Below are 15,762 nucleotides of genomic sequence, written 5' to 3' on the forward strand. Positions count from 1 at the left end.
ACTCCCGGGATGCTCTGCGACGCTCGGCGATGCTCCTGACGCTCAATGCTGCTCTTCTCTCGACTCGGTGTGCTGCTTCTCTCGAGACGCCTCAGCGTCGTGCCTGCCGGCTTCCGGCGGCAACTCGATATCTATCCGCGTGGCGCGATGAACTTAGTTCACGCGCTCTCCGATGAAGGTCGACGCCAGGTGGGCGTCCTGCTCACGGCGCTCTCGGCGGGGTTAGCTGGCCGACGCGCAAATGGGTGTACGTTGGTCACGCGCGTGGTGGATGGGCGTGTTCAGGGCGCGATGGTAACGTGCGCAGCCCTCTTCCGGACGGCGTCCTACCGGGGGGGTTTTTCAACCGGGACGATGGAAAGTGGATCCTGCGGGCACGGACGGGGATGCTGGAACACCAGCAGTGCGGGTGCCGACGCACCAGTTCTATCGGGGAGTAAGAGGGCCGCCGAACGACTGTTCCATGGCCGTGAGTTGGAAATCCGGGGATTGAGGGGATTCAAAGGGTTCCAATTTACCTGGGGTTCTCCTTCTTAACGCACACGGCACACGTTCGCACACTGGCACTACTTGTTCCTATCTTGGACCTACTCGGGAAAAAGAATTTAATCACCCAGTCGCAAAAGCAAACCCACACCGTACTTGAACACTGAAAGACGCGAAGCAAAACCAAGAACTCCTATCCGGTCACTTTCACTGTCACGGTTGAAATGACCGAGTCCTTCCGTGTGCCCTCAGACCTAAGGTGAGCGTTTGTACGTTCGGTTACGGGGACTTGTAATCGGCAAGCCGAGTGCAAGTCTGTCGCTCGTGTCTTCCTACCCTTGACCCCGGGACCGGCTAGTGATGTGACTACTTGCTCTACCGCCCAATTATATCTGCCTTCTCGCTCAGCTCATGGCATAACCACTTAAGGCCCTACCCCTGATCTTGACCTTGCATCGAACAAGGGAAGCTGCATGAGTTGCAGTTTCCATGGGAGAGGCTAGGTCACGAAGTCCGCGATTTCTCTCCAGATGGTCACGAGCAGAGAGAATCCGACGGAATCCATCTTGAGCTTGCTGCTTTGCATGCAAGCTCGCACGCAAGTTTGGATTCATTTCGCTCGAATTCAAAATCAGCCATGTTCGTTTCATTTGTACTAGTGTATTTATAAATAATAATTGTAGAACGCTACATAACTCTGGACTAATTTTACGAAAATTTGGTTGCAAAACAACCAAATTTTCGTAGGGGTATACCCAACAAAAAACTTTTATACACTAAACGAACTTGGACAACATAATGCAATGTATATACAAAAATTTTAACCAACTATTTACAACGGCCCAAAAACATGCCAAAACAAAATTATGTTAACATCAAACAATTTAATTCAACAACGTTATTTACAGCTGCCCACGTTGGGCGCCAATTTGTAGCCCGCTGGGTAGCGGCCACGTGACCGTCTTCGGATTGTCGCAGGACTGTAACGAGTGGCTTAAGCGCCACCTTTGGAAAAAGGACCACTCGTGCAGGTTAACTTGCCCAGCATGAAACCCAGACCTCAGGGCGGGTAATCAAAAATCGTCCTACCATCAGACAGAGCAATCCGGAGAGATAAAGAGGCGGTAGAGGGTTCGACACACCCGATAACCGATACCAAAAATCATCTGATAGGTCCTCACGAACTTACCAGCAACCTAACTCACACTCACGATCATCATCACCGGTAGAAGGTTCCCAACCAAGACCCCGTAACGTGCTAGAAATCGGAAGGGAGGGACTAGGATTCCGAGCAGTCCAACTCGGAGTACTACAAGAAGCTAAAACTACCACGGTACGGATGTGAGAAAACCCCTACGCCAGGACAACTCAATTCTCGGGAAATCGCTTAAAGAACGAACTACTTCATGTTTAGAGGAAACACGGTACTGCAAAGCATGATTTTATTACAGCGGTACGATCGTAAAACTACAAATGAACCTAGGATTAGCATAGTTATAGTTGAGGCCCCTAATCTGAATGTTCCCGAAACATAGCTAGCTGGATTTTCCCTACGTGTGCGTTTTTCGTTCGTTTCTTGGCTCGGCCGAGCTCTTAGTGGTGCGTGTCTTCGCTAAACCCCAAATTCACATGCGCATGGAGATAGTCTCAGGGGGGAGTTGTACTCACTGCTTGGTTAGGCGGTTTGCAACCTAACCTCTCACAGGAACGGGGACCGCACGTGGTGCGACGATCGGTGAACTCCCGGGATGCTCTGCGACGCTCGGCGATGCTCCTGACGCTCAATGCTGCTCTTCTCTCGACTCGGTGTGCTGCTTCTCTCGAGACGCCTCAGCGTCGTGCCTGCCGGCTTCCGGCGGCAACTCGATATCTATCCGCGTGGCGCGATGAACTTAGTTCACGCGCTCTCCGATGAAGGTCGACGCCAGGTGGGCGTCCTGCTCACGGCGCTCTCGGCGGGGTTAGCTGGCCGACGCGCAAATGGGTGTACGTTGGTCACGCGCGTGGTGGATGGGCGTGTTCAGGGCGCGATGGTAACGTGCGCAGCCCTCTTCCGGACGGCGTCCTACCGGGGGGGTTTTTCAACCGGGACGATGGAAAGTGGATCCTGCGGGCACGGACGGGGATGCTGGAACACCAGCAGTGCGGGTGCCGACGCACCAGTTCTATCGGGGAGTAAGAGGGCCGCCGAACGACTGTTCCATGGCCGTGAGTTGGAAATCCGGGGATTGAGGGGATTCAAAGGGTTCCAATTTACCTGGGGTTCTCCTTCTTAACGCACACGGCACACGTTCGCACACTGGCACTACTTGTTCCTATCTTGGACCTACTCGGGAAAAAGAATTTAATCACCCAGTCGCAAAAGCAAACCCACACCGTACTTGAACACTGAAAGACGCGAAGCAAAACCAAGAACTCCTATCCGGTCACTTTCACTGTCACGGTTGAAATGACCGAGTCCTTCCGTGTGCCCTCAGACCTAAGGTGAGCGTTTGTACGTTCGGTTACGGGGACTTGTAATCGGCAAGCCGAGTGCAAGTCTGTCGCTCGTGTCTTCCTACCCTTGACCCCGGGACCGGCTAGTGATGTGACTACTTGCTCTACCGCCCAATTATATCTGCCTTCTCGCTCAGCTCATGGCATAACCACTTAAGGCCCTACCCTGATCTTGACCTTGCATCGAACAAGGAAGCTGCATGAGTTGCAGTTTCCATGGGAGAGGCTAGGTCACGAAGTCCGCGATTTCTCTCCAGATGGTCACGAGCAGAGAGAATCCGACGGAATCCATCTTGAGCTTGCTGCTTTGCATGCAAGCTCGCACGCAAGTTTGGATTCATTTCGCTCGAATTCAAAATCAGCCATGTTCGTTTCATTTGTACTAGTGTATTTATAAATAATAATTGTAGAACGCTACAGTATGGCTTGCTTGTGTGGTTTCCGGAGGTCGGAAACGGTTCTTCGTGTTAACAGCGGCCGGCGAAATGCCGAGACCTCAATACCGAAATCACCGAGTTCGTCGCCTACGGCGCGGTCAAGTCTCATATTTACGGGTTCGTCGCTGGGGACCCAGCCAGCTCTCCCGCTCCGAATTTGCCCCGAACTAATTCGCTAATCGAGTCAAAATGAGCTGTGAACAATGCGATCGCGTGTCTGCACTTGAACCATGAATTACCACTCACGATTACTCAATTTTGGTTTGTATTTATTTTTTTCTCTGCAGCATTGTGACGTGCATGATGGGTGACGTGGTGCGGTCGAAGCCGTGGCTCGGACTCATGGGCAACGTGTCGGCGGTGATGGCAACGATGGCCGCTTTCGGGCTGGCCATGTATCTTGGCGTCGAGTTCATCGGCATTAATCTGGCGGCACCGTTTCTAATGATCGGTAAGTACCACCCCTTGCTTGCTTGCTGCAATGTGTATTGAACATTTTTGCTCCCAGGCAAATTGTCGTGCGAAATTGTTGATCTTTCGCCAGCCTGGGCGCTGGTTGGTGGCAGTGAAACTTTGAAGTCTCCTTTTATTGATTGGTTTTGGTTTGGAAAAGTGACGACGATGATTGATTAGGGATTCACTATGATCGGCTCTTTCACACAAACAATGATCGTTTTTTCTTGAATGTTTCATTAGATGCACTTTCGGAGGTATGAAACAGGATTTGTACTAAGACTTTCAAGAAATTGAAATCATTCATCAATTAACATCAAATTTAATGGCCAAATTTTGCCTTACTCACCTTACTGAGGAAAGGCTATAAAATCACTAGAAAAACGAAATTCTTAATTTGACCTCCGAGACCCACCTTCACGTATACATATCGACATAGAATCAAATTTTGAGCAAATGTCTGTGTGTGTGTGTGGTGGGATGTTGATCAAGAAAAAATTGCACTGAGTTATCTAGGCACTGTCTGAACCGATTTGGACCGTTTTGGTCTCATTCGATCCGTCTTAGGGTCCGATAAGTCGCCATTGAAAATTATTAAATTTAGTTAAGTACCACTTCAAAAGTTTACTAAAAAACAATTTTAACAAAAGTCCGGAAGGTTGTAAAAAGGGTGTTTTTTGTAAGAAACCTCGTCATGTTATACATTTTTAGAAAGGTATTCGAAAAACCTTTTGAACGAATTCAGCTGATTGAAGATCTGACAGCCCTATCAAAAGTTATAAGCACATAAGTGTTATTTATGAACTTTTTGGAGGCCGGATCTCAGATATTTTGACAAAAACGTTGTCCGGATCTATCATGCGACCTGTCGCCGAATAGGTAATCAAAAGACCTTTCCAACGAGTTCAAAAGATTGAAGATCTGACAGCCCTATAAGCACATAAATGCCCTGGATTATGAATATCTGACAACCCAATCTGATGAATCAAGTTGATAGAACACTGAAAGATCCACCCTTTTGTATCTATTTTGGATAGCATTACACTCTGAGTGTGAGGAAGGCACCAACCACCTAAGGGTAAATTAAGTAACGTCTATTAAATGAATTCAAAATCTTCAACAATTCTTATTCAGATTCTTTTCTTTGCACAACATTTCCTATTTTTTGTATTTTCTAAACAAAATACCAGGAATATTTTTATTCTCTCATTTGTCAAAAAAAACAATCACTCTTTTATTTTCTTTTTTATCTAATTTAGAGAATAACTCTGTTAGCACTTAGTATAGTAAGTGTACTAAAATAGAGGAAAAGATCTATCTTTGTTTAGAAAGGAGGTGATAAATTGTATAAATCACCTATTTGTGTAGTCTACCGCATCGACATCCACCTCAAAACAATGAAAGCTCATAGCTTGCCCAATGGAGCAATTATCACGCTGGATACGCTCGATAAATCATCCATCATTTCGTGTTGGCAATAACGCGCCTGTTGTACATGCGTTTCTAACCTCAACCCTGATTCATCGCCGCCATCATCACGATTCGTCACAGCTTCAAATTTTCGACTATCTGCCTGATCTTGAGGTTGAACTGAAAACAATCACAAAACTTGCCAGTCTTGCTGCGTCTCACCTAATGGAGCATCAATTATATTCAAACTTTATCTGGTTTATGGTCATCGACTGCTGATTTCGCCATGCTCCAGGAGGGGCTTCCAAGAGATCCCTAAAGCTTCATCTGCATTGCGGCCCTCCCCGATGGGGTGACCAAACCACTTTCATTTTCATAATTCAGCAATTACTGTGCGCACTTCACACCTATCTACCTACCATGGGAGGTGATTTGAAATTTGGTTTTAAGTCATGTGCGTTTTACGCAGATGAGTACCGCCTTAAGCCTAACGCACCTCGGTTCATTCACTTTGAGTGCGTTTGAAACTTGCTCACATTGAGTTGGGCAAGACTTGAACGCCACAGTTGAACTGGTGCTGTGAATTGCAGATAACCCATGCTTCGCTTGCGAACTCGTTCAATCGAGTGCCCGCTTAAAGTTCGAAAAGATTTGCACGGTTCAACGCCGCGGTCATTTCCAGATGACTCAAAGATCCTTAGACCAAAAACCTTGGCGATGCTGTTGATCCGGACCAACTGTCACCACACGTCAGCCCAACGGCCACAAAATACGCTACAGGTCGACACATTGAAAACGGTGCCAGTCAGCGAAGAGCACGTCGCCGGAATACTAATGTCAGAAATGGCCGCCAGATTACGTTTGTCGCCAAAGCCAAGAAGTGTCGTGTGTTGTGATAGCGTACTAACGCCTTATACGAGTTTGCGGAACGACTCGACGTCCCCCGTTTTGGGGACACACCACGCGCATGATGGTGGACCGGGTTGAGCCGGTAGCGGAGAGGCCATGTTCTTCGTCAGAGTACAAAAATACAAAACATTATTAAAAAAAAAACAAAAATTACAAATTAAATTGTGGATGGAAAAAAGAATCAAGACAAGCATTTCAAAATGGCCAAACATTCATTATTACGTCCTTTTGAAATGTTAGTCATGATAAAAAAAATTTGAATATTGGTTTCGAAAAGATCGGACAATTTAACGAATGTATCATGTGTTAACATTGAAAATCGGACCATTTATTACTGAGATATCAACATTATAAAATGGTGGGTTGTTCGGATGAGACTTAGAAAGCTTCAATTTTCATGTTTGTTTTTCTTTAAGCCGCTGTATCTCAGCAACCAGAGGTCCAATCTTCAATGTCTCTTACAGACAATTTTATAGCAAATCTGGAGTTTTTTTTAAAGGTCCAATAAACCAAATTTTTAGTCTGACTAAAGGCGGTTTCAAAAACTCTCAAGAAGCAAAAACTGGAAATTTGGTTTATTGGACCTTTTTAAAATAAAACTCCAGAAATTTTCTGGACTTTTAAAAAAACTAACTTAATCCACCTATGTGGTTAGAGCCTTCCTCACAACAATGGCTGTACACAAGTTTCATCTATTTTTTAGATCCGGCTTCCAAAAAGTACATGGATATCACTTAAGTGGCCATATCTCGAGACAGGGTTGCCAGATCTTCAATGTTTTGCACTCGTTGGAAAGGTCTTTTGATAACCTAACCAACAATGGGTCGGATGGTGGATCCGGACATAGTACACATACATTTAAGTGAGATCCGGCTTCAAAAAAGTACATCAATATCACTTAAGTGGCCATATCTCGAGACAGGGTTGCCAGATTTTCAATGTTTTAGACTCGTTGGAAAGGTCTTTTGATAACCTAACCAACAATGGGTCGGATGGTGGATCCGGACATAGTTTACATACATTTAAGTGAGATCCGGCTTCATAAAAGTACATCAATATCACTTAAGTGGCCATATCTCGAGACAGGGTTGCCAGATCTTCAATGTTTTGGACTCGTTGGAAAGGTCTTTTGATAACCTTACCAACTATGGGTCGGATGGTGGATCCGGACATAGTACACATACATTTAAGTGAGATCCGGCTTCAAAAAAGTACATCAATATCACTTAAGTGGCCATATCTCGAGACAGGGTTGCCAGATCTTCAATGTTTTGGACTCGTTAGAAAGGTCTTTTGATAACCTAACCAACGATGGGTCGGATGGTGGATCCGGACAAAGTTTACATACATTTAAGTGAGATCCGGCTTCATAAAAGTACATCAATATCACTTAAGTGGCCATATCTCGAGACAGGGTTGCCAGATTTTCAATGTTTTAGACTCGTTGGAAAGGTCTTTTGATAACCTAACCAACAATAGGTCGGATGGTGGATCCGGACATAGTACACATACATTTAAGTGAGATCCGGCTTCAAAAAAGTACATCAATATCACTTAAGTGGCCATATCTCGAGACAGGGTTGCCAGATCTTCAATGTTTTGGACTCGTTAGAAAGGTCTTTTGATAACCTAACCAACGATGGGTCGGATGGTGGATCCGAACATAGTTTACATACATTTAAGTGAGATCCGGCTTCAAAAAAGTACATCAATATCACTTAAGTGGCCATATCTCGAGACAGGGTTGCCAGATCTTCAATGTTTTGGACTCGTTAGAAAGGTCTTTTGATAACCTAACCAACGATGGGTCGGATGGTGGATCCGGACATAGTTTACATACATTTAAGTGAGATCCGGCTTCATAAAAGTACATCAATATCACTTAAGTGGCCATATCTCGAGACAGGGTTGCCAGATTTTCAATGTTTTAGACTCGTTGGAAAGGTCTTTTGATAACCTAACCAACAATGGGTCGGATGGTGGATCCGGACATAGTTTACATACATTTAAGTGAGATCCGGCTTCATAAAAGTACATCAATATCACTTAAGTGGCCATATCTCGAGACAGGGTTGCCAGATTTTCAATGTTTTAGACTCGTTGGAAAGGTCTTTTGATAACCTAACCAACAATGGGTCGGATGGTGGATCCGGACATAGTACACATACATTTAAGTGAGATCCGGCTTCAAAAAAGTACATCAATATCACTTAAGTGGCCATATCTCGAGACAGGGTTGCCAGATTTTCAATGTTTTAGACTCGTTGGAAAGGTCTTTTGATAACCTAACCAACAATGGGTCGGATGGTGGATCCGGACATAGTTTACATACATTTAAGTGAGATCCGGCTTCATAAAAGTACATCAATATCACTTAAGTGGCCATATCTCGAGACAGGGTTGCCAGATCTTCAATGTTTTGGACTCGTTGGAAAGGTCTTTTGATAACCTTACCAACTATGGGTCGGATGGTGGATCCGGACATAGTACACATACATTTAAGTGAGATCCGGCTTCAAAAAAGTACATCAATATCACTTAAGTGGCCATATCTCGAGACAGGGTTGCCAGATCTTCAATGTTTTGGACTCGTTAGAAAGGTCTTTTGATAACCTAACCAACGATGGGTCGGATGGTGGATCCGGACAAAGTTTACATACATTTAAGTGAGATCCGGCTTCATAAAAGTACATCAATATCACTTAAGTGGCCATATCTCGAGACAGGGTTGCCAGATTTTCAATGTTTTAGACTCGTTGGAAAGGTCTTTTGATAACCTAACCAACAATAGGTCGGATGGTGGATCCGGACATAGTACACATACATTTAAGTGAGATCCGGCTTCAAAAAAGTACATCAATATCACTTAAGTGGCCATATCTCGAGACAGGGTTGCCAGATCTTCAATGTTTTGGACTCGTTAGAAAGGTCTTTTGATAACCTAACCAACGATGGGTCGGATGGTGGATCCGAACATAGTTTACATACATTTAAGTGAGATCCGGCTTCAAAAAAGTACATCAATATCACTTAAGTGGCCATATCTCGAGACAGGGTTGCCAGATCTTCAATGTTTTGGACTCTTTGGAAAGGTCTTTTGATAACCTTACCAACTATGGGTCGGATGGTGGATCCGGACATAGTACACATACATTTAAGTGAGATCCGGCTTCAAAAAAGTACATCAATATCACTTAAGTGGCCATATCTCGAGACAGGGTTGCCAGATCTTCAATGTTTTGGACTCGTTAGAAAGGTCTTTTGATAACCTAACCAACGATGGGTCGGATGGTGGATCCGGACATAGTTTACATACATTTAAGTGAGATCCGGCTTCAAAAAGTACATCAATATCACTTAAGTGGCCATATCTCGAGACAGGGTTGCCAGATCTTCAATGTTTTGGACTCGTTGGAAAGGTCTTTTGATAACCTAACCAACGATGGGTCGGAAGATGGACCCGGACATAGTTTACATACATTTAAGTGAGATCCGGCTTCAAAAAAGTACATCAATATCACTTAAGTGGCCATATCTCGAGATAGGGTTGCCAGATCTTCAATGTTTTGGACTCGTTAGAAAGGTCTTTTGATAACCTAACCAACGATGGGTCGGATGGTGGATCCGGACATAGTTTACATACATTTAAGTGAGATCCGGCTTCATAAAAGTACATCAATATCACTTAAGTGGCCATATCTCGAGACAGGGTTGCCAGATCTTCAATGTTTTGGACTCGTTGGAAAGGTCTTTTGATAACCTAACCAACGATGGGTCGGAAGATGGACCCGGACATAGTTTACATACATTTAAGTGAGATCCGGCTTCAAAAAAGTATATCAATATCACTTAAGTGGCCATATCTCGAGACAGGGTTGCCAGATCTTCAATGTTTTGGACTCGTTAGAAAGGTCTTTTGATAACCTAACCAACGATGGATCGGATGGTGGATCCGGACATAGTTTACATACATTTAAGTGAGATCCGGCTTCATAAAAGTACATCAATATCACTTAAGTGGCCATATCTCGAGACAGGGTTGCCAGATTTTCAATGTTTTAGACTCGTTGGAAAGGTCTTTTGACTACCTAACCAACGATGGGTCGGATGGTGGATCCGGACATAGTTTACATACATTTAAGTGAGATCCGGCTTCATAAAAGTACATCAATATCACTTAAGTGGCCATATCTCGAGACAGGGTTGCCAGATTTTCAATGTTTTAGACTCGTTGGAAAGGTCTTTTGATAACCTAACCAACAATGGGTCGGATGGTGGATCCGGACATAGTACACATACATTTAAGTGAGATCCGGCTTCAAAAAAGTACATCAATATCACTTAAGTGGCCATATCTCGAGACAGGGTTGCCAGATCTTCAATGTTTTGGACTCGTTAGAAAGGTCTTTTGATAACCTAACCAACGATGGGTCGGATGGTGGATCCGGACATAGTTTACATACATTTAAGTGAGATCCGGCTTCAAAAAAGTACATCAATATCACTTAAGTGGCCATATCTCGAGACAGGGTTGCCAGATCTTCAATATTTTGGACTCGTTGGAAAGGTCTTTTGATAACCTAACCAACGATGGGTCGGATGATGGACCCGGACATAGTTTACATACAGTTAAGTGAGATCCAAATATATGTGAAAACACATTTTTATACATAACTTTTGAACTACTTATCGAAACTTCAATCTGTATAAAACTCGATCTATGGGACCCTAAACCAAGTCGAATGCAACAAGTTTGGGTCAAATCGGTTCAGCCAGTGCCGAGAAACATGAGCTAGTTTGTTGGTCACATACATACATACACACACACATACACACACACATACACACACACATACACACACACATACACACAGACATTTGTTCAGTTTTCGATTCTGAGTCGATATGTATACATGAAGGTGGGTCTACGACGTTTTTATACGAAGTTCATTTTTAGAGCAGGATTATAGCCTTACCTCAGTGAGGAAGGCAAAAAATTGGAGGCGGTCACACATGGTCACTATTTTTAAAAATTGAAAAAAACGGAAAATATTTCGCTAAAATAAAACTTTCGGTGGCTATATTTTGAAAACAGAGCCCTTTATCAAAAAAACCTGTAGAGTACTTTTCGGCTGCAAATTCAATTTGAAATAAAAAATTAAGTCAACAAATTAAGTTGAGTTACGTGGAATTTCGATTTTTCTAAAATCATTTTTATTTTTTTCAAAAAATTATAACTCGGCGGCAGGGGTTTTGTCCTCCAAAACAAATCAAAAAATCTCGTAAATTCAAAAAATAAAAATGGTCGATTTTCGACCGATGTCGTAGAGAATCAAGTAACAAAAATGACAAAAATGACAAAAATGACAAAAATGACAAAAATGACAAAAATGACAAAAATGACAAAAATGACAAAAATGACAAAAATGACAAAAATGACAAAAATGACAAAAATGACAAAAATGACAAAAATGACAAAAATGACAAAAATGACAAAAATGACAAAAATGACAAAAATGACAAAAATGACAAAAATGACAAAAATGACAAAAATGACAAAAATGACAAAAATGACAAAAATGACAAAAATGACAAAAATGACAAAAATGACAAAAATGACAAAAATGACAAAAATGACAAAAATGACAAAAATGACAAAAATGACAAAAATGACAAAATGACAAATATGCCAAAATGACAAAAATGACAAAAATGACAAAAATGACAAAAATGACAAAAATGACAAAAATGACAAAATGACAAAAATGACAAAAATGACAAAAATGACAAAAATGACAAAAATGACAAAAATGACAAAAATGACAAAAATGACAAAAATGACAAAAATGACAAAAATGACAAAAATGACAAAAATGACAAAAATGACAAAAATGACAAAAATGACAAAAATGACAAAAATGACAAAAATGACAAAAATGACAAAAATAGCAAAAATGACAAAAATTACAAAAATGACAATACATGCAGGTTTGAAAAATAAATAAATTCAATATATTGATGATGACTCTTCTTAAGGTCTTAATAAAAAAAATGACAAGAATGTAAAAATGACAAAAATGACAAAAATGACAAAAATGACAAAAATGACAACAATGACAAAAAGGACAAAAATGACGGCATTTCACGCTCAAGTAAACAATGCTACTTACCGCCATAATCATTATTCAACCCATCACTTTTTCTCCACCTTGAGACCCGTAAGAGCATCCCTCCGTCACAGACCGCGCTCGCGCGTTGACAATGACCGCCTCACGTCATGTCATTGTTCTTGATCTTGCACCCCCGCAATCTACCCTCAACGGACACAATGCTCAAAAGTGCGACTTTCTACGGGAATTTCCCGCGACTCGTCGCATCGCATCGTTGTCTGGCGCTCTATGACAGTAAGTGTCTGAAGTGCAGATCTTGAGACAGATCAGCCCGAAGGGTTTGACGACCGCGAGCGTGTTGAAAAAAAAAACAACTTCCCAACAATTTCAGTGTTACAACTAAAGTGCGTGTTTTAGCAAATTGGCCAATCCGGCTTTCGGCACAACGGAGTAGTCCAGGGTGGGCGGCCTAACATTGATTTAGTAACTGAGATCATCATTAACGCGGCACGTAATTACACAAATACCACAAAAACTTGAACGCATGAGCAGCAAAATGCAACCTGACTAATCCAATCGCTTTAGACCGTTCGCCAAGCCGCACAGTGAATCCATCAAAAAACAAATTGGCGATCAATCAATTGGCAAGCTCTACATCGTTCAATTTGGATTCCGTAACAGCCCAGCCCGGCCAAACCATACGGCTCCGGCGCGGAATCCAGTTTAGCCCGTTACACTTTGGAGCCGATAAAAACGTAAAATCGTTCATATTTTCACTTTTGACGATTTTATTGAATATGTTTAACCTTTTTTTTGCGCATGAAATCGTGATCGCAATGAAGGTATGCATTGCCCATTATACTTTCATTGCGGGCGCGCTTTTTAGTTATTAGTGAGGTATTTACTTTGTTAAAATCAATCATAGTTGAGGGGGTATATTTGGGCGCAATGTTAACCCTCTAACGCCCATGGTTACTCCAGAGCACCACTAATTTTTGGATTCAAAATTAAATTTCTCAGCAACTATTCATTTTTTCAACCTGCTTCAACCTGCATTAGTTAATATAGAATGTTAACTAATAACCATTAAAATTTCGTCCAGTTTGGTCGATCCAGTTACGAGTAATGTGGAAAAACGTAAAAAATCTCGATTTTGCTCTGGGCGGGAAGGAGTTAAGAGTACGTGATGGCACGTGTATTGATTTAGCAGGGCTCACTTAAAACGGTCTAAACGCCGCTTAAATGATTGAGCATAAGGTAATTGAGGAATTTAATAGGATTTAGCAAATAAGGCATACTTCAGCTAAATACCAAACAAATCTTTTGTTTTGTTTCTTTATTTTGATAAATGCGCCATTTTAATTTGTTAACACCTTATACCATAATTACCTTTAATCGTTCCGCAGAGAATTTTTTTTAATATTGTTTTTTCATGCAATCTCGATACAATTTTCGGGTAAGTCTTGGTTTATAAATAATTAAACCTCATGAAGAGATTCCTACACTCTAAAAGATTTGCTCATTATGAAAGACATAAAAAGACTCTTTATGAAGCAAAGTGGATCAGGATCCGAGATCAATAAATCATAAAAAAAGGTTTTCGGTAAAATATCGAAAATCTGGTCATAATTTAGGATTTTGAACAAAAAAACGTCTTATAAACATATCAAACACAATAGCTTATAGTACCTTTAAAAAAAACTCTAGAAATATTGTATTTAAAAAAATTACAAAAAGCTAAGACAATTGGGTCTTAAAATGAAGCATAGATTGCTGATATTATTGTTTACAGCGATAAAGCTTATTTTTCTGAGTACAATGACCCTTTGTACGACCACAAAGAGTTTAAAATGGATTTTTAAATCAATTTTGAAAAATTAACCTCGCGGTCCTTCTTGACAGAAAAGCTCCTACTTGACAGCTCGTTCCAAGGGGACCATAGTTGATCCATCGAAAAAATGTTGTCTAGTCAAAATAAAAATTTTGCATTAAAATGAAAAATAGTGATCAGAAATCGTTTTTAATCGTGTTTTTTACCGTTGTACATAAAAATTGACATAGGGCTTTAGTACCCAATTTCCTGCAATTTTCTGTTTTTTTTTCGATCAGAAGACTGGTTGAATAGATTCAGCTTCTTAACGATTGCTTTTGCTTCTATTTTGATTACCAAACTTAAAAATATTTTCTCCAAACAATTCAATTTAAAATTTTGAAAATATTTGGATTTTACAAGAGTTGACTGTATTGTTTATTGACATGTGGGTAATTCTCCGCCAACTCACACAGCAGTTGCCCCGACCCCTCTTCGATTTGCGTGAAACTTTGTCCTAAGGGGTAACTTTTTTCCCTGATCACGAATCCGAGGTCCGTTTTTTGATATCTCGTGACGGAGGGGCGGTACGACCCCTTCCATTTTTGAACATGCGAAAAAAGAGGTGTTTTTCAATAATTAGCAGCCTGAAACGGTGATGGGATAGAAATTTGGTGTCAAAGGGACTTTTATGTAAAATTATTTGAATTGATGGCGTACCAAGAATTCCGAAAAAACGTATTTTTCATCGAAAAAACACTAAAAAAGTTTTAAAAACTCTCCCATTTTCCGTTACTCGACTGTAAAAAATTTTGGAACATGTCATTTTATGGGAAATTTAATGTACTTTTCGAATCTACATTGACCCAGAAGGGTCATTTTTTCATTTAGAACAAAAATTTTCATTTTAAAACTTCGTGTTTTTTCTAACTTTGCAGGGTTATTTTTTAGAGTGTAACAATGTTCTACAAAGTTGTAGAGCAGACAATTAAACAAAATTTTGATTATTAACATAAGGGTTTGCTTATGAACATCACGAGTTATCGAGATTTCACGAAAAAAAAGTTACTTTTTGCGTTTCTCTTGATTTTGAAGATCTTTGTACAATGAAAATTAACTGTGATTTAACTGATACTCATAATACACATGTAGAGGGTGACGAGCGGGAATTCCCGGGAAATCGATCATTTATGGACCTCTCGATTCCCGGGAAATTCGTTCGAGACTCCCGGGAAATTTTGTAATGATAAATATGAAAGCAACATTATGTAAACTAATCAGGAAAAACATTCGAAAAATTCGAAATTGTTCAGAAAATTGAGAGTTACATGTTCGATATTCAATTTCGAATATATCAATGCTTCTGTAATCTTCTTATTAAGAAAGTGTAAATTATAAGTTGTTAAAAATTCCAATAACTATAATTGAGTGTTGCCAAACAAATGTTACTTTTAAGCATGTCTAGCAGGAATGAATGAAAAACTAAAGTATTTTAAATATTTTTTTATTTATTATTTCTAAGAGGGAATATAGCCTTTTCAAGATAAGTTCAATTTCCGTATCATCTCTTGAGCATAGCAAACCTTATAATTTTGATTTTTTTTTCAAATTCTAAGTATTTAAGTTAATTTCGCTGTATCAAGGTAGTTTC

General features: G+C 41.0%; 1 protein-coding gene across 1 annotated transcript in view; it reads left to right on the plus strand.

Moving 5' to 3' along the window:
- Positions 1 to 15,762, plus strand: part of LOC6053330 (patched domain-containing protein 3) — a 165,935-nt gene that overhangs the window by 99,244 nt on the left and 50,929 nt on the right. Inside the window, exon 6 of the mRNA XM_038252559.1 lies at positions 3,707 to 3,870. Within this exon, the coding sequence (XP_038108487.1) occupies positions 3,707 to 3,870 (164 nt within the window). The remainder of the gene's footprint in view (positions 1 to 3,706; positions 3,871 to 15,762) is intronic.

Source organism: Culex quinquefasciatus, chromosome 2 (assembly GCF_015732765.1).
Source record: "Culex quinquefasciatus strain JHB chromosome 2, VPISU_Cqui_1.0_pri_paternal, whole genome shotgun sequence".
NCBI classification, from domain to species: Eukaryota; Metazoa; Arthropoda; class Insecta; order Diptera; family Culicidae; genus Culex; species Culex quinquefasciatus.